Source organism: Pelophylax lessonae (genome assembly GCF_965119305.1).
Source record: "Pelophylax lessonae genome assembly, chromosome: 3".
Taxonomy (NCBI): Eukaryota; Metazoa; Chordata; class Amphibia; order Anura; family Ranidae; genus Pelophylax; species Pelophylax lessonae.
In genome coordinates, this window is record NC_138770.1 from 228,360,029 (window position 1) to 228,380,498 (window position 20,470).

The following is a 20,470-nucleotide window of genomic DNA, read 5'->3' on the forward strand; positions in this document are numbered from 1 at the left end:
CAGGTGACCGCTTCCTGACAGGCTCCCACACGTGGGTTTGGATCCTAGTCCAAACATGCCCGAGCTCATTACTACTGACACCCTTGGCTGTCTTTTTGTTCTTCAACCAGCCATTGCAATTGGATACCGGCCATGCTTTGTCGGGATCGTTTTTAAAAAAAAATGATCTTAAAGAGGTTCTGCAATCATGTTTTGAAACATTTAAACCAGCTACGAAGACAGTAGCTACTGACTTTTAATAAACAGATACTTGGCTATCCTAGGATCCCGTGCTGTCCTTACTTGAGCCGGAGTCTTTACCAGGCTTTGGCCACTGGAGCTGGCATACTAACTGTGGGCAACCAGCTGTGACCGATTGCGGCTTCACAGCCAGCTGTGCATGCGCAAGCCACACTGCACCATCTGATTTGGTTCCATAGCTGTGATCTGTCCCAGAAGGCTGCAGGGGAAGGAGGATGGGGCAAACTTCTGGTCAGATTGCCGCGGCGAGAAGTTGGAGAGTGGGAACCTGTCAAAACCAGGTACCTGCCCCTCTCTCAAAAATGGTGTGCCAAATGTGAAGGAGGAGGAGAAAGAGCGTAACTTCACCTATTGAGTGAAGTTCTGCTTTAACTCATACTGGACAAAGAACAGGCTCAGTTTATTTCTCACTTCTGCAGTGAATATATACCTTCTTTGCCTCCCCCATCGCTCTATTTAGCTGCACAGAGCAAGAAAGGGAAGTTCAAGTCCTGGGTCGATCTAGTATTAGGCCCCTTTCACACATGCTGTCCGTTCAGTTCATCACTTCAGTCACGTCAAAATGTATCAGTTTTTCATCCGTTTTTTCATCCATTTTTCATCCGTTTTTCGTCAGTTGTTATCCGTTTTTCTGTTTGTCATCCGTTTGTCGTCCGATCCTTTTTTTTGACGGATGAAAAATAGGGCATTCGTCCGTTCAAAAAAAACGGACATTGACAAAAACGGATGTTAACTGATGATCATCCGTTGTCATCCGTTTTTACATAGAGATACATTGACATCCGTTTTTCATCCGTCAACGGATGGATGAAAAAAGGACAAACGGACAGCATGTGTGAAAGGGGCCTTAAAGAATCCTCTTGGTTACCACTTCCATAGCTAACTAACTTTTCTAATACTTTAAATATTTTTCTTTTCCAGTGAAAAACCAGTTTCCTGATCAGATACTTGTAGATTTATGTGCGCTGATGTCCTTGCCTTGGCTTCATGATGTTTTAAATCATTCTTCTCTGAATGTGGCAGAATTTGACCCTGCCCTTGTTACATTAAGCCTCAAGATTTCGCAGAGTTTTTGTAAGTAGATTTTGTTGCACAGAGTTTGTGTATTTGTTGAAAGGTTATATTTGCAGCATTTACAATGATCTACTAGTTTAAAAAAGCAAAGCTGTCAAAATGTTGCCAGTAGTAAACTCACCTCCATGAAAATAAAAAAATCCATCCTTGCAGTGTCCCTGCACTGCAAGGGTTACATTTTGCTATGGCTACTGGCAGAGGATTAAGGAGATATTACTGTAAAATGTTTAGCTCCAGCAGGCTCCCTCCAGCATTGCAACCGGTCCCCTGAAACATGACTAGCTTAATCGCAATCCAGCCTCCAAAAAGTATATTTCATGAAAAATGCCCCTGTACTTCAGTTGATGACCTTGAGGCTCTACCCTCAGACTGGCGCTAAGGGCAGAGGAGGAGAGAGCTGGAGCTGGCCAGAGGGAGGATATGTAGAAGTTAAGTGAAACAGCCTCTTCTGCAATCTTCCAGAAATAATGAACAATTAACCTTTGCAGTGTGTGTCACAGCAATGGGTGTATTTTTTTTTTTTTTAATGTTGTTGGGTTTTAAGCATGCTAGAGATGTTCCCTAATTGCTTTGTGTATCTGTTTATTAATACAAGTACTTGAGCCTTTGTGATAGCTGAATAATATTCCATTATTACTAAAAAATTAGAGCAAGAGGAGGGAAAAGCAGCTAGTCTGTTTCCTTGCAATGCAGGTTATTGCAGTAGCACAGGATTGGCAATGTGAAGAAATGGTGCCTGTACTGTGTCAGAGGTTCCTTCGCTCCCTTTACTGGACAAGGTGCAGGCTGTATACAGTTAAAGTGGTTAGTTAGTGTTAGTGCTATCGTGCAGGATGAGGGTAGATGTTTAGGGCCCACATTCACACCTGAGCGATTTTCTGCTTGAAGCTTACGCTCCAAGATGCTCAACAAGCAAAATTGTATTCATTTCAATGGCCCCTTTTCACATCTGAGCATTTTGTTGCTTGTAGCAAAACACCTGCTGCTCAGAAAAGTAGTGTTAAGCTTCCAAACTAATACTTTAGAAATATTATGTGTTGGGCTCAATTAGGCTGCATTCACACCAATGTGTCTCCTGAACGCACAACAAATCGCACAGAAATGTGCATTTTGTTGAGTGTTTTGGAAATTAGCTGCAAATAAGGGCCACAATTGTAGTGCAATTAATTGTTAATGGCACCCCAAGAGTATGTAGCATTACAAATGGGACAAAATGCGCACTGAAAAATGCGCCTGATGCTCCATGATCATAAAGGCTCTGGAACTACTTTGGGGTGTTTATTACTCGTAGGGCATTCAAGAAGAGAAAAACTGCCGCACACCACAGCGGAGTTTGCATGAAGTAAATCCTTTTTATTGACACATGTCAAGCATCAAAGGTACAAACAGGAAAATGTAGACGCGTTTCACATGAACACAGCGTGCTTGTTCACTACTGTTCACGTTGTGTTCGTGTGAAGCACGTCTACATTTTCCTGTTTGTACCTTTGAGGCTTGACGTGTCAATAAAAAGGATTTTCTTCATTCAAGCTCCGCTCTGGTGAGCAGCCATTTTTCCCTACTTGATTGTACTATTGTGGTGGCTAGCCGGGGCCATGCACCCATGCTGGATTACTGACATTCTTTCACCTGAGCGGTGTAAACACCTTTCTGGCATTTTCAAGCTACTTTGCCCTAGGTGCAAGTTGCGTTAACATGTGAAAAATGTGCAAAAAAGGCGAGCAGGAATGCGCATTCCTGCTACGCTCGGGTGCGAACGGACCTTCGGGTAAGGTCAAGTGTTAGAACCACTATAAGATACCGGGAAAGGCCAAGTGTTAGAACTGCTATAAGATACTGGGTGAAGCTTAGGGTTAGGCAACAACACTGTAGTACTACCTATCACGTAAAACCAGATAATCATCTTTTGGATTTGAAGCCCCTGTTTAGACATTAACATTGTGAAGTAGGGGACTGTATCATTAAAGAAAATTAACTGACATCATTTCATATAAATATTTTTTTGTATTTTGAACCACGTTCATTATTCTCATCAACTGATCCAAAAATGTTGTTTTTGCTTTTTCCAGCTCCTAAAATTCAGTCCCAGCTTGTTTTTCTTTTGTCGTTATTTCCCATTACGACAGTGCCTGAATGGAGATTAAAAGTTTACCACTGGTTATTGGAAAGTCCACATGAGATTGTTCGTTCTCAGTGTGTAAAAGGTTTTCCCATATTAAAGCACCATGTTAATGAAGAGGCCTTCAGTCCAATCCTTAAGTATCTGCTGTATGTACCATTGATGGCAATTCTATGTAAATAAGAAATACCGGTATTTGTTGTGTATGTATATTGCCGACTACCTTTTCATTAGTTATACTGTATTTGGTTATCAACAAATTACACTTTTTTTAAGATTCTCAGGATTATATAAATTATTAGTACTTGTATGATTGCCATTTTAATGCACATTTTCATTGCACAATTTTATTACTAGATTTTTCTTCTAGGGACCACTTGAATGATAACTCAGAGCTGGTAAGAAAGGAGTTTGCCAATTCAATGAGCAAGTTAGCTTTTGGTCTTTCCATTGACCATCATGTGCACACATCAGCTATGGAACCAGAAGGTGATCTGCTTTCTAGTACCCTAAGGGTGACTATTTTACCTCCCCCTGCTCCTTCTGTTATTGGTGCTTCGGTTTTCAAGCCTTTCCTTTCACTGTTGGATCAAAACACGCCAAGCTCTGTGAAATTGGGTGAGTGGTCTTCCTACTACCTTTTAGTTTACTTGATTATAGTTTTGTATTTCCTTATTGTGTGTGTTTTGTGCTTCTCATTCCACATAGTTGTGATGTTGTACAATAAAACAGTGTTTAATATGTGATTCTCTAATATGCCTGTATTAGGTCATTATCTTAAATGTAGCTATGAATGAATACTTTGATAATCAATTTGTAAAAAAGAGGTTTGGGGTGCACCCGCGCTATGGATAGCAACACAAGCACTGAACCAACAGTTTTAAATGCAGAGTGTGGGGATCAGATGGTTATGCTGCCTCCAACTTGCCACAAGGATAAAGAAATGTTGGGGTTTTTGGGAGGTGTTGGTATGGGGCGCTACCACCTTGCACAGCGAATTACTTCGTTGTATGTGATCCAAAAAATGAAAGTGCACAGTGCTTGTTGGTGAACAGGTGTTGTGCAAATATTAAATGTGCAATACAGTGCAGATATAAAATTAAAATTATAAAAACGGTAGTAATCGTATATCAATTGGATTGTACCGTGTATGTATCACTCATCGGATGTAAACAATCATATAGTGACCAGTGCAAAAAAGTGCTAAGTGCAATTTAGGTGATTTGAACAATAGATACTTTATTGTGGCCTCCTTTGAAAGAGGAAACTGACATCCGTGGTGAATATTACAAAACACTATGCAGTGTAAAGTGAGAGAGTAAAAACGCCTGTTGCGCGTGTTAGGAGTGAGAAGTGCTAATACCGTGGGTAAAGCACTTACCAAAAGTCCTCTCCCTTCTCACTCTAATATACTGTGTCTCCCTTCTCCTGATGCCTGTGAGAGCTGGTTGTTCCGTACATACAGTTGCGCTTGCATCTAGGGAGTCAGTATACAAAAGACCAAGAGAGCTTCCATTGCGTAGTATAGTACAATATTGAGGGAAGAAATTAGCATCGACTCACTGTTAGGAAGTTCACCGTCAGCTTGTTTGGTGTGTCTCCAGTGTTCGGCCGCTCGGTACTTCCGCGTTCCACCGGCCGGAGCCACCTAACCGGAAGTGACGTTGACGCTGCTTTGCCGCTCTACGCGTTTCGTCACTGCAACGTCCTCTGGGGCGGTACTAGGCTACGTACTCCCGGAGCTTATATAGGCCTGCGTATCCTAGCGACCATTGTGTGTACCTCCGCAATCTTGGTACCCTCACGCGAGTCATACCGGCGGCCATCTTGGTATCTTTGGATATAATGGTCCACAAATGCCGGATACCAGGTTATTTGTTTACATCACGTGAAGTTCCTTATACAGCGGTCCCCACATATTAAATGCATACATCTCATAAACATAAAGTGACAGTAATTAGTGAATCTTAAAAACGTGCCATAAAAGTGCTGAGAGATGAGCCGAGTGGGTGATCCGCTTTTTAATAGAGAGATATAGATTGTGAAAAATGTGAAACTTTTATTATGAACACATTAAAAAATTAAAAATAAGAATAAAAATGAAAGATTAAAAATATATAAAAAAAATATAAAAATATATAAAATATATATAGAAGTACTCGATGGGAGGGACATATCGAGTATGCAAATTTCAGATAAATCCATAGAGGGTATTAAAACCATACTATCTAAATGAGACTGAGCGCCCAACAGCATGGCCTCAAGTTCCATTAATGGAGGAGAGGAGTTAGGTAATATGTGTGGAGGAGGAGCCATAAGGTTTGAGTTGGAGGAGAAAAATTACAGACTTGTTGTTGTGTTGGAGCAACCATTGCGGAGGGATAAAATATCAGCATAAAATTAAAATAAAAAGAAGAGAAAAAAATCGGTGTATACGCATGAGTTCTGGTGCGTCATGAATGATATGTGAGTCTGGTATGTGGTACTCTGGTGAGTCTAAGGTATGTTGACGCACCAGAACTCATGCGTATACACCGATTTTTTTCTCTTCTTTTTATTTTAATTTTATGCTGATATTTTATCCCTCCGCAATGGTTGCTCCAACACAATAACAAGTCTGTAATTTTTCTCCTCCAACTCAAACCTTATGGCTCCTCCACACATATTACCTAACTCCTCTCCTCCATTATTGGAACTTGAGGCCATGCTGTTGGGTGCTCAGTCTCATTTAGATAGTATGGTTTTAATACCCTCTATGGATTTATCTGAAATTTGCATACCCGATATGTCCCTCCCATCGAGTACTTCTATATATATTTTATATATTTTTATATATTTTTAATCTTTCATTTTTATTCTTATTTTTAATTTTTTAATGTGTTCATAATAAAAGTTTCACATTTTTCACAATCTATATCTCTCTATTAAAAAGCGGATCACCCACTCGGCTCATCTCTCAGCACTTTTATGGCACGTTTTTAAGATTCACTAATTACTGTCACTTTATGTTTATGAGATGTATGCATTTAATATGTGGGGACCGCTGTATAAGGAACTTCACGTGATGTAAACAAATAACCTGGTATCCGGCATTTGTGGACCATTATATCCAAAGATACCAAGATGGCCGCCGGTATGACTCGCGTGAGGGTACCAAGATGGCGGAGGTACACACAATGGTCGCTAGGATACGCAGGCCTATATAAGCTCCGGGAGTACGTAGCCTAGTACCGCCCCAGATGACGTTGCAGTGACGAAACGCGTAGAGCGGAAAAGCAGCGTCAAAATCAATTTGTAACTGTTACAAATCAGAGAAATTAATGAAACTGTAACACCATGCTCTAGCATCATCAATTGTGCTATATCAGTCTATTTACCATACCTTTTTTTGTCTGTATATGTAGCTTTCATCAGGAACATTCCAGAGTTGTTTAAAAATGTGAATGTTGAAAAAGATGAAATAGATTTGAGAGCCATGATTGAAGCATTACTTAACCTGATGGAAGATCCTGATAAAGATGTTAGAATAGCTTTCAGCGGGAATATCCGATATATCTTGGAGTCTGCAAACTTTGAAGAAGGTTATCTGAATGAGGTACAGATATGCAATTTTTAATACTGTAAAAAATAGAGCTAAGAATTTAGCTTTTTCATTATTTTATATCCTAATTAAACATGGGCATTCCAAATATAAAAGTGTCTCCTATGTAGTCTAATTTTTATAGAATATTTGAGACCTGTAGAAGGAAAGAATTGGTAATAGAACAGTATGGATTTTGAGGTTTCTGAGAGAGAGCCTTCTTTTAAGAATCTATAACTCGGGGCTCGACAAATCCCAGGCGCCAGGTCAGCATGTCCTTGTGCCTGGGCTTTTGTCAGCCCATTCACTGTTGCAGGCTGCACAATTTGTATCTCCCAACGCCTGGGACTTATAGTTCCGGGCGCCGGGCACACACACACGTAAATTAAACCCCCCCCCCCCCCCATGTATCCCAGGCCCCTCTTGCCCATCTGCGGGACCAGAATAGGGTAGAGGGGAGGGAGGAGAATGGACACACATCTGCTCTCCTCCCCATTTTTTTCCTGACCCGGAAGCGATGCGCAAGATGTCACTTCCGGGTCACGGTTAACAGTTTTCACCCAAGCTTATAAAATCAAACCCCCCCACAAAAAAAAAAATTTTTTGAGTCCCCCACACACCTATATATGTAAAAGCACGCGTTGGGGATGCATGAAAAACATTGATTGTGATACACATGTTGCATATCTCCCCGCCCCCGCTAGAATCAGCCATAGTGGGGGAGATGTGGAAGTTCTAAGAGAGTTAAAACATGCAAGCATTTCCTATATATTAATCTGCATAGAGGTTCACATGCTGTTTTCATTGTTCTCCCAAAATCCTAAAAAATACATATTTTTCTTGCTCATTATTGTCCCTTTTTGTGCTGCAGCTATTGGTTGCGAGGATAAAAGAAGTCTATACAAATGCTACAATGTCTAGGAATAACGAGTTAAAAAAGACGCTGATTCTGACAACAGGCGATATTGGAAGGTAAGCTATTTGTATATGTTTGGAGATCTGCTGTAAATATGTAGAGTAAATGAAATGTTCAGAAGTTCCATATATGATATTGTGTAAAGCTTTTGTATCCTGTGTGACATAGCCCAGTGAACATTTCTCCTGCCACTATTTCTGCATAACAGCAGTGCACAAAACAAATGTCATTGCACAGAATAAATCTTCTCTCCCTTCTGTTCCATTTTGCTTCACGTCTCCATTTAACTGATAGGAGACCAAAGGATGTTCTTGTGCAAGTGTCCAAAAGATATATATGGGGTTCTCTTGTTTGATGTTTAGAATTATTTAGGAATGCACATCATAAACTCATGTGTTGGTTATAATTTGCAGAGCTGCAAAAGGAAACCTGGTTCCATTTGCATTACTACACTTGCTACATTGCTTGCTTTCCAAGTCCCCGTCAGTGGCTGGTGCTTCTTACACAGAAATCCGATCGTTGTCTGCAGCAAAGTTGGTCCGGTTACAGGACTTTTTCAGCCAGTATAAGAAACCTATTTGCAAAGTAAGTTATTTTTGTGTGCTGCATATAAATTGTTAGCCATTGGTTTGGCGCATACCGTTTGTCATTCTGAAAAAAATTATTTTTCTAATTAGGTTTTCTCTATCGTTCATCGACAGACGCATCTCCATTTAGTAAAAGACTGTAGGGTTGTGCTCCTCCTATCGGGAATAGGCACTAGGCAGGAAAAAAGCTTAACCACACCTATGGGGGCTGTTCCTGCAGGCATAACACCCACACAGCCTGCTATCATCAAGCAGTTTGTTTCTGCCTAGTTTAAGGAATAGGACCTAGCTTCCTGCTGGGACTTCGGTCTTCACTATTATGGAAAAGTTTTAGTTTGTGATTTTTTTATTTTCACTAATTAGTTCCTGAGGTCCAAGATCCAGAGGAAGTACAAGCAACAGCCGGCTGAGATTTAGCACTGAATAATCTAGATCCTTAACTGCACGCGGACCGCCTGCCGCAGTTGTACGGCGCCTTCTGGTGCTCCAAGCCAAAGCGTCATACATGTACGGCGCTCACCTGGGAGGAGCTAGGGGGCGACCGCGCGCCGCCGGAGGCGCGCTATCGCCCCCGCTTGTCAGCTGGGGAGCCAGTGCGTGTGCTTGGCGGCTCTGATGGCCGCTGGCCACTCGCGATCTCCCGCAGCAGTGGGAGAAGGACAGACGGCTGATGTAAACACAGTCGTCTGTCATTCTCTCTGAAGTAATGACAGAGGCTATGTGATCCTGCTGTATAGGATCACATGTCTCTGTGATTACTTCACAAGCCACGCCCCCTGGCAGTTAGAATTGCGCCCCTAGGGACACACTTAACCCCTTGATCACCAGTAAAATTAACCACTTCCCTGCCAGTGTCATTTTTACAGTAACAGTGCATGTTTGTAGTTACTGTGCAAAAAAAAATCGCAGATCGCCGCCATTACTAGTTAAAAAAAAAAAACACTAAAAATGACAATCTTTCCCGTAGTTAGTAAACGCAGTAACTTTTGCGCAAACCAATCAAAATACGCTTAGAGCTGGTTCACACTACCACTACCAGAAAGTCGCCCCGTGACTTGTTTAGAGACTTGTTTAGAGACTTGTTTAGAGACTTGTTTAGAGACTTGTTTAGAGACTTGTTTAGAGACTTGTTTAGAGACTTGTTTAGAGACTTGTTTAGAGACTTGTTTAGAGACTTGTTTAGAGACTTGTTTAGAGACTTGTTTAGAGACTTGTTTAGAGACTTGTTTAGAGACTTGTGCACTACTTTGAAGAGACAGGCGACTTTGTCTGTGGGGAATGCCTGGCTAATCTCTTTCTTCTTCCTGGAAAGTCTGATAACAAGTCTTGTCAATTAAGATAAGGAGGCAACTCCCATTGAAGTATATGGGACAGTCGGATCACAGGTCGCCTCAAAGTAGTACAGGACCCTTTTCTGAAGTCGGAGCAACTTCAGTAGTGCCAATTAAGACGGCACTGATTGATTAACATTGCTTTTGTTATGTCAAGCTACCTGGGGCAACACAAGTTGCCTCACAAGTCGCGCTAGTGTGAATGGGCTCTTATTGCGATTTTTTTTTTTTTTTTTTTAACCAAAAATATGTAGCAGAAAACAAGTTGGCCTAAAATGTTAGTTTTTTATTTTTAATTTTTTTTTTTGAGAATTTCATATACAAAAATGTGAAAAATATTGTTTTTCCAAAATTATCTTTTTTTTTTTTTTGTTAATAGCGCAAAAAATAAAAATCGGACAGGTGATCAAATACCACCAAAAGAAATACAACACAAATTTAAAGCAGCGCTAGCCCTTGAACTGTATAAAAATAAATAACACTAGATCTCTCCTAGGTAAAACATGTGACACTCTCAAATAAAAAATTGGATATTAAATTTTGTTAAACAATTTTTAAAAAAATTATGTATAAGATATTGTGAAATGATAATATTTTTTGGTGCTAAAATACATAGATAATTATAAAAAACTGTGAAATCGTGCTAAAGTCCATAAAAAATAAATTGGTATCCCTTAGGTGATCAAAGTAAGGTGCTCCGGTGCCGGTTATACAATAAAGTGCTCCAAGGTGAAAAGGTGCCCCTCTTGGTTCGCTACTCACCACAGCGCCAATAATTAAGAGCCTCAACAGTATTGCAAATAAGCCTTGACACCAGGATATTTTCCTCTGTACGCCTTTCACTGTAAATAAGGGTCCGCTTGCGCATCCACCATTAAAAGAAATAAAAGGCGTATATAGTGAAGTATGTACGTATGGGTTTATTTCTGCTTAGCAGCCAAGTGCATACTTACAGCAAGTACAAGATAGTTAGGCATATACAACGTAGTGCCTCGTGGTTACGCCGCTCGGCGTGCGTTCCACGGACAGGAAGCGATAAACCGGAAGTGACGTGCCGCTCCGTGCGTGCCGCTCCGTGCATCACGCACGGAGCGGCACGTCACTTCCGGTTTATCGCTTCCTGTCCGTGGAACGCACGCCGAGCGGCGTAACCACGAGGCACTACGTTGTATATGCCTAACTATCTTGTACTTGCTGTAAGTATGCACTTGGCTGCTAAGCAGAAATAAACCCATACGTACATACTTCACTATATACGCCTTTTATTTCTTTTAATGGTGGATGCGCAAGCGGACCCTTATTTACAGTGAAAGGCGTACAGAGGAAAATATCCTGGTGTCAAGGCTTATTTGCAATACTGTTGAGGCTCTTAATTATTGGCGCTGTGGTGAGTAGCGAACCAAGAGGGGCACCTTTTCACCTTGGAGCACTTTATTGTATAACCGGCACCGGAGCACCTTACTTTGATCACCTAAGGGATACCAATTTATTTTTTATGGACTTTAGCACGATTTCACAGTTTTTTATAATTATCTATGTATTTTAGCACCAAAAAATATTATCATTTCACAATATCTTATACATAATTTTTTTAAAAATTGTTTAACAAAATTTAATATCCAATTTTTTATTGGAGAGTGTCACATGTTTTACCTAGGAGAGATCTAGTGTTATTTATTTTTATACAGTTCAAGGGCTAGCGCTGCTTTAAATTTGTGTTGTATATCATTCCTAAGATTTTCTTAGTGTCGCAGCAGCTGCTCATTTATAATATATTATTATTTTCTTTGCACTGAATTTATACACCATTTGATCACTTGGAGATTTATAATTTAGCTATTTTATTCCATAAGCGCGGGTATAAATTAGTTTTTCACACCACCAAAAGAAAGCTCTTTTTGTGGGAAAAAAAGGACGTCAATTCCGTTTGGGTACAGCGTCGCACGACCACGCAATTGTCCGTTAAAATCACGCAGTGCCGAATCGCAAAATAGGGCCTGGTCTTTGAGCAGCCAAATCCTCTGGGGCTAAAGTGGTTAAGGTCTCCCAGCCTGACCAACGAGCGTGAGCTGGTTATAGTCCTGAACTAGGCCTCGCCACGACAGTGCCCCAACGAATGGGGAGGAGCCTGCGAGTGGACCGTCTCTCGCTGGGATGCACACGACCAGAAACGCCCTGAGCCGCAGCTTCCCCTTGGCTGACTGCACCCCCATCCCAGGTGGGAGGTGATCTGTTTCCGAATGGCGCCCACTTGGTACTGTGGTATGGTGAGTAAATTGTCCCCCCAAAAACCCCTGGGGGTCTTGGGGCGGACTTGGACCCTACCCTGGAATAGTCGGACCTTAGGGTCTCCCTCGATTCCCCTGACACCTTGGAGGACTAGTCCTGTGTACCACTCGGCATTCTCCTACCACTAGCAGGTTTTTACCCTGGGGGTTGGTAATAATGCAGCCTTTTTGGCGCTTATTTGAGGGGGGTGACTTGTCCTGTGTCAGCCCCTGGTCAGGGACCTTCTGATGCCTATTGTTCTGGGCCCCCTTTTGCGGGTCCTGGAGACCGCATGGCGTGCCGTGGGGGGCACCATTTTGCTGTGGATCATGATTTTTTTATTCCCGTTAGATTATATGGGCAGCCATTTTCTATAATTCCCCATTGAGAATGCATGAGCGGCCATTTTCCTGAGGTCCATAGGCTGGACAAGCATGTGGCATGGTTTTGAACATATAGAGGCTGAGTTTTCTCTTCCTCTTCCTCTTCCTGTACTGTCAGTTTTGTTTTTGCACAGATCGGGCTGGAAGTCTCCCCCGTGGTCTGGTAATGTTGGGGTTCCCTGTGGATATTCTTCATTCACTCTGCTATTATCTTATAATAACCAGGGATTGTAAGCCCACACTTATAGCGGTGGGACCGTGTTTTTGGCAGTCTTAACCACTTAAGCCCCGGAAGATTTTACCCCCATTCCGACCAGGGGGTATTTTGCGATTCGGCACTGCGTGAATTTAACGCACAATTGCGCGGTCGTGCGACGCTGTACCTAAACGAATTTGACGTCCTTTTTTTCCCACAAACAGAGCTTTCTTTTGGTGGTATTTGATCACCTGTGCGATTTTTTGATCACGCGCTATAAACAAAAAAAGAGCGACAATTTTGCAAAAATAACAATATTTTTCACATTTTTTTATATGAAATTCCCCCAAAAAAAAATGTAAAAATCAAAATTTTTAAAAATTTTCGGCCAATTTATTTTATGCTACCTATGTTTGGTAAAAAAAATCGCAAAAAGCGTATTTTGATTGGTTTGCGCAAAAGTTATCGCGTTTACTAACGAAGGGAAAGATTTTTGTCATTTTTGTTGTTTTTTTTTTTAACGCGTAATGGCGGCGATCTGCGATTTTTTTTTTGCGGTACTGCGACATTGCGGCGGACAGATCGGACCCTTGACTGACATTTTTGACACTTTTGGGGTTACCAGTGACATTTCTACAGTAATCAGTGCTATATATATGCACTGTTACTGTAAAAATACACTGGTAGTGAAGGGGTTAACTTTATTTGGAAGGGAGGGGCTGTGTGTGTCCCTAGGGGCGTGGTTTCTACTGTGATTGGCTGTGGCTCTAGCTGTAAAGACACTGATCAACGGATCTACATACCAGATCCGTTTTATCAGTGTCTTTGCAGCGAAGAGAATGACAGGCAGTTTGTTTACACAAGCTGCCTGACATTCTCCCTCTCCCCCGCCGATCGCCGAGTGACCGGCGGACATCGGGTCCGCTGGTCACACGCGCGGGGGGGTCCGTGACCACGCGGGAGCGGGAGCGCGCCCCGGGGGGCGCGCGCTCGCTCCCTAGACCCTCACAAGCAAGCAACGTAGCCCTACGTTAGTTTGCCTGTGAGGGGCTGACCGCCGACGTAGATAGTCGTGCGGCGGTCGGCAAGTGGTTAAAGAGACACTGCCCAGTGTAAAAATCTGCAAAATCTTATGTCAAAGGTAGATTATGTCATTGCTAGTGATGCCAGCCACAAACGCCCTCCGCTCTCACTTCCATCAGCAGGGTCTTCGAACTCTGAGATAGACATGGCGGCCGCAGACGTAGACCACCCTGAGGGGTCGGTGCCGTTGCATTTTGACGGTGAAGAGAACCTTCATTAGCTGCCATGCGGGAACGCGCTTTGGGGGAAGCTCTGATAGTTTCAGTGTGGGAAACTTTAAAATTGGCCGATGAACCCACAGTGCCAGGTACACTGGTGTTTTTTGGCTCCCAAAAATCCCATAAATCGGGCAAGGTGTTCCCTTTTCTAGAATTGTTTGCTACTATTGTGGATGAACAATGGCGACGCATTAAGCACATGTTAGTGGTGCCTAAGTGTTTTGCACGCCATTGCCCCTTTGCTGAGGCAGTGTCCATTAGGTGGAAATTACCACCAAAAGGGGATCCCCTGGTGTCCAGGTTAAATAAATAGATTCTGGTACCGGTTGAAGAGTCTCCAACTTTTACGGACCCTGTGGCTTTGAGTGGGGATATCTAAATGATGCCTGCAGCTTGATTTCAGGCTTTCTAGCCTGTAGGAGAAATCTGAGGTCTTATTGACCCCAGATCTCCCCATAAAGAGGATCTGTCATTCATATTCCTATTACAAGGGATGTTTACATTATAAAAAAAAAAGAAATTCAAGGGAAAGTGTAAAAATAAAATAAACAATAAAAAACAAACAAAATTAAAGTGCCCCTGTCCCATGTGGCAAACGCATGAATTTGTCGCGGCCACATATGTAAACGGTGTTCAATCCATACATGTGATGTATCGCCGCGAATGTCAGAGCGAGAGCAACAATTCTAGCCCAAGACCTCCACTGTAACTCTAAATTGGTAACCTGTAAAAAATTTTTATAGCGTCGCCTATAGAGATTTTTAAGTACCGAAGTTTGGCGTCATTCCACGAGCGTGTGCAATTTTAAAGCGTGACATGTTAGGTATCTATTTACTCGGCGTAACATCATCTTTTACATTATAGAAATGAATTGGGCTAACTTTAGTGTTTTGTTTTTTGTTAATTCATAAAACCTTTTCTTTTTTTTTTTCTTTAAAAAAAAAAAAAAAAACTTGTTTAAAAAATTTCTGCACAAATACCGTGTGACATAAAAAGTTGCAATGACCGCCATTTTATTCCCTAGGGCCTCTGCTAAAAAATATATATATAATGATTCCAAGTAATTTTCTAGCAAAAAAAATTGTTTTTTACATGTAGGAGCGGAGTGCCAGAAATCGCGCGGTATGGAAGTGGTTGAAAGTAACTTGAAAGCTGAACGGCTCCCCCCCCGTGGTGTTGGAACTACTGGACCAGATGGCTTAAGCCCTGGTGTTCATGTGTGATACGTCCCTGGATTCAGCCCTGTTAATGGCCAGGGTGTCGCAGTGGGGATTGCTATTAGGCGCATGGTGTGGCTAAAAAGCTGGTCTGCGGACCAGGCTTCTAAAAAGGCCTCGACTGATCTTTCCTTCTCAGGGGAGAGGCTGTTTGGATCCTCTCTGGATGAGTTGATCAAAGGTATCACGGGGAGTAAGAGAAATCATCTTCCCCAATCCTCTAAGGGCGAGGCGCCATGTCCTGGGCAGGGGCCTTCCTTTAATGTTCATAAACGTCTTTTTCGTGCCTCCGGGTCGCAAGAAAAAGGTAAATCATTCAGGTCTCCTGAGGGTTCCAAGAAGCCGTGGTCAGGGAAAGCAAAGACTGGCCAATCTGGACCTGCAGGCAAGTCCTCGTCTGCATGAAGGGGCGCCCTCACCCGATTCTGGGGTGGGGGGGGATGTCTTTCTTTCTGGAACCCTGGACCTCCTTGATTCAGAACAAATGGGTTCACAAACTGATCTGATCTGGGTACAAGATTGAATTCCAGTCTCGCCTGTCGGACAGGTTATTCCCGTCCAATCTTCGACTATCCCTAGTCCCGTTAAGGGACATGTGAGGGGCGGTACACGATTTGCTGTTGGAAGGAGTGATTGTACCTGTTCCTTTTCAGGAACGTTTTGAAGGGTTTTATTCAAACCTCTTCACCGTGCCCAGGAAGGAAGGCAAGGTGCGTCCTATCCTGGATCTCAAGGCCCTGAACCGCTTCCTGCGGGTACAGTTTTCGGATGGAATCCATCCACACAGTAGTGGCCTCACTACACCAGGGAGATTTCTTAGCCTCCATAAATATCAAGGACGCATATCTACACATCCCTATTTATGCTGGACACCAGCGGTTTCTTCGCTTTGTGGTCGCAGAGGAGCATTATCAATTTGTGGCATTACCCTTTGGTCTCGCCTCAGCTCCCAGAGTGTTTACCAAGGTCTTAGCACTGATGTTGGCAATGCTGCGCCAGCGGGGGTTTGCGCTACTGGGGTACCTAGACAATGTCCTCTTAAGAGCGGACTCTCCGTCAATCTTGTTGGTGGATCTGACGGTCGCTGCCAGAACTCTGCAGAATTTCGGTTGCAACATCAATTTCAAGAATTCCGCGCTGACACCTGTCTTGAGATTGGATTATCTGGGCTTGACTTTGGATTCAGCCTTGGCCAAGGTGTTTCTTCCCCCAGACAAGCTGCAAAAGTTGCAGGAGGCGATTCGGTGGTTGTTTGCGAACAATCTGTCCTCCTTTTCGAGTTTGCGTGCTGGCCTTGGGTCTGATGGTATCAAAGTTTGAGGCGGTTCCATTTGCTTGGTTCCATACCAGACCTTTGCGAAGGGAGATTCTTGTCAAATGGAACAAGGATCCAAAGTCCTTGGACTCTTTGATTCGGTTAAGCCACAACACAAAGTCTGCCACGACACAAAGTCTGCTCTGTTGTGGTGGCTTCTGTCTCCAGCACTATGCCAAGACAAGTCCTTCCTCCCGTTGTTTTTGACAGTGGTGACCACGGATGTCAGCCTATCGGGTTGGGGTGGGGTGCTGGGGTAGCTCTGTGCCCAGGGTACCTGGACAATGGAAGAGTCAAAACTACCGATAAATGTTTTGGAGCTCAGAGAAATAAAGCTTTGTTTGAGCCATTGCACGACTCTTCTGCAAGATTGTCCGGTTTGGATTCAATCAGACAACGCCACGGCTGTGGCTTACATCAATCACCAGGGGGGCACCAAGAGTGTCTTGGCAGCCAAGGAGGTGGCAGAAATTCTGGCCTGGGCGGATACAATTATTCCAGCCCTCTCTTGTACATATTCCAGGTGTGGAGATCTGGCAAGCGGATTACCTGAGTCGTCAGGTGTTGGATCTAGGGGAGTGGTCCCTGCACCCAAAGGTGTTTTCATCTCCAGTGTGTTCATTGGGGGACTTCTGAGGTCGATCTGTTTGCTTCTTGCCTCAACAAGAAGGTTCAGAGATTCGTAGCCAGGTCTCGAGATCCTCTGGCCGACGCCACAGACGTTCTGGTGACTCCTTGGGGTCAGTATCGGCTGATTTATGCCTTTCCTCCCTTGAAACTCCTGCCAAGGTTTCTGTGCAGAAAAGAGGTGGAAAGCATTCTGGTCATTTTGGTGGCTCGGGACTGGCCTCGCCGGTCTTGGTACGCAGAGCTAGTAATACTGTTTGCTGGTGCTCCTTGCCTTGGAGACTTCCTCTCAGGGAACATCTGCTTTATCAAGGCCTGATCTTCCATCCTGCTTTACAGTCGCTGGCTTTAAGGGCATGGCTGTTGAAAGCCAGGTGGTGAGAGATAGAGGTCTTTCTGACTCTGTGATTCCTACACTATTGAAGGCTAGGAAGTCGACTGCTAGGAAGATATATCATCGTATGTGGAAATCGTATATTTCATGGTGTGAATCACTGAAAGTGCACCCTCGCTTGTTTTCGATAGCTAGGGTTTTGGCCTTTCTGCAGAAAGGAGTTGAACAGCGGTTGGCTTTGGGCACTATCAAAGGCCAAGTGTCGGCTTTGGCTATATACTTCCAATGCCCGTTAGCTGTGCATGCTTTGATTCGTACCTTTTACACAGGGAGTGCGCCATATGGCTCCTCAGAGAAAGTCCCCGCTACCGCCGTGGGATCTCAATTTGGTATTGTATGTTCTTCAAAAGCCTCCTTTTGAGAACATTCGGGAGATTCCTCTGCTTTCATTGTCCCAGAAGGATGCCTTCTTGGTGGCTATCACTTCCGCTCGCAGAGTATCTGAACTGGTGGCGTTGTCCTGCCACTCACCTTATCTGGTGATACACAGAGATAAGTGGTACTTCAGTCTTTTCTTCCTAAGGTTGTTTCTGATTTTCATCTGAATGAAGACATTGTGTTGCTTTCACTCTGCCCTAAGCCCAAATATTCTAAGGAATTTGTGCTGCACTCTGAATGAAGTTTGGGCGATCAGGGTCTATCTGGAGAGTCTTTTAGAAAGTCAGACGCTCTTTTTATCCTACCTGAAGGACCTCATAGGGGATTGGCTGTGTCTGCGGCAACCATATCCAGATGGATCAGGCAGACAGTAATTCAGGCTTATTCACTGAAGGGTCAGGTTCCTTCCTGGTGAAGGGGCATTCTACGAGAGCGCTGAGTGCATCTTGGGCTTTTCGCCATCAGGTGTTGGTGCTGCAAGTTTGCAAGGCGGCAACTTGGTCGTCTGTGCATATGTTTACAAAATTCTACAAAGTAGATGTGTTGGCATCTTTGGATGCTTCCTTTGGCCGCAAGGCTTTGCAGGCTGCTGTTTAAAGAGAACTGTTTTTTTTTTTTTTTTTTCAGAAAAATATAATTCTTTATTGAAGAATAAACATTACATGGTAGAAATAAGTCAGTACATGAAAAAAACTATTCAGCATGAACATTAGTGCAGTAAGCCAGCAGTATAAAAAATAAAACCTTACATTATCACTGAATGCAATCATACCATACCATGTCAAGGTAAACGTCAGACAAACCAGACATCTGTAAAGGAGGTGCAAATACAAAACTGGAGAGTAGGGGAGGAGGGGTACGCAAAAGTTATTTCAGAACATGACATAGGTGCTAGGCAAAGGAAAAAAAAAAAAAACAATAATCGGTACAGTATACAAATATCGTCGTTACCAAGACCTATAGCTCAGCACCTAAAGTAAGATGGACAGTGTAAATCAAAGGGGAAGAACAGTGGCAGAAACAAGAGAGTGAGAGGGGGGGGAGAGAGAGGAAAGAAAAAAAAAAAAAAAAGGGGGGGGGGAAAGGAGGGAAACAAAGGGAGGAAGGTACTGGAAGGTAGCATGTCAACGCCCAAGAAGGAGCAGTCCACTGCAGTATCGCCAGCAAACACTATACGCACTACAAGTATTTAACCTGTTAAAAGCCTGTCCATAACCAATTGAGGCGGGGCCAAGGCTGGATCATCCAGCCACAGCTGCCACAGTGATGAAAACTTCTTATGTGCCCTTCGGTGTTGATACGTCAATTTTTCTCTAACCAGAGAAGCGTTGACTTGAGTGATCCATTGTCCCGCACTCGGGACCCGGGAGGATATCCAGTATCGAGCAATGAGTTTGCGTGCGATATATAACAATCGCAAGACAGCCACATGCGCATTAGGAGACAAGGTCTCCACCTCTAGGGCTCCAAGTAGGCAGACCAACGGATCCCTCAGCAATTGAAAGTTATATATCCTAGATATGGTATCAATTATAGTGGACCAATACCGAAACAATTTGGGGCATCTCCACATCATATGAATAAGCGTTCCCTGGTCCCTATCACATTTCGGACAAAGTGGGGAAGACCTGCGGCCCCAGCGGAACAACTGAACCGGTGTCTTATAGGCTCTATGAAACATTAATAGGTGCGAGATCTTATGAGATGCGGACACCGACACCATCGGAATTGAAGAGAGACACAGGTCCCAGGTCTCACCATCAATGGGGCCGAGGTCTCCCTCCCACCCAGCGCGAGCAGGCAAGGAGGCCGGATCCTGCATTGAGCTCAGCAAAATAGTATAAACATTAGAGATCATGCCTTTCCTGTCCGAGGTCCTGAAGACCTCATCAATCAATCGGTGTGTAGTGAATTGTAGAGTGGAGAGCTGAGATTGGGCTGAGATAGCATGCCTTAGTTGCAGGTATCTGAAAAAAAAATGCCTAGGTAAACCAAACTCCGTTTGGAGCTCCAGAAAAGACCTCAACACGTTATGTCTAAACAGTTGTGACATGAAGCTAACACCAAATTCCTCCCATAGTTCCGTGCCCTCCAGCTTAAGCAATTCCCTATAGTTGCGGTTGTTCCAGATCGGGGTTTTAGCAAGGAATCCCCCGATCCGAAGCATCCCCTTGACACAGCGCCAGACCATCCGCAGCAGGTTAATCGTCGGAAGCCCCGACCTTACACTCGCGAAGCCTGCTTCCAGGTGGACCAGTACCGGGTGGGAGGAGTCCGGAGGCATAAGAATGGAACCAATGGGGTCCAGGGGGTCCAGTAGATCCCAGCCCCCCATGTGCTGAACCTGGGAGGCAAGGAAATAAACCCTAGGATCCGGAACCGCCAAACCCCCAAAGTCTTTTCCCAGCTGCAGCGTAGAGAGTTTAATGCGAGCAAACTTTTTACACCAAATAAGGTCCCGGAATTGGGAGTCTATCTTACGAAACCATCTCCTGGGTATCCACACCGGTGAATTGTGAAGGACATACAGGAGCTGAGGAGCCC

At 43.6% G+C, this 20,470-nt stretch overlaps 1 protein-coding gene across 1 annotated transcript in view; it reads left to right on the forward strand.

Moving 5' to 3' along the window:
• The window catches only part of ATR (ATR checkpoint kinase), a 345,838-nt gene that overhangs the window by 65,215 nt on the left and 260,153 nt on the right, over positions 1-20,470 (forward strand). The window contains exons 8-13 of the mRNA XM_082249535.1: positions 1,162-1,314; positions 3,384-3,582; positions 3,804-4,051; positions 6,838-7,028; positions 7,885-7,985; positions 8,343-8,514. Coding sequence (XP_082105661.1) covers positions 1,162-1,314; positions 3,384-3,582; positions 3,804-4,051; positions 6,838-7,028; positions 7,885-7,985; positions 8,343-8,514 — 1,064 coding nt within the window. The remainder of the gene's footprint in view (positions 1-1,161; positions 1,315-3,383; positions 3,583-3,803; positions 4,052-6,837; positions 7,029-7,884; positions 7,986-8,342; positions 8,515-20,470) is intronic.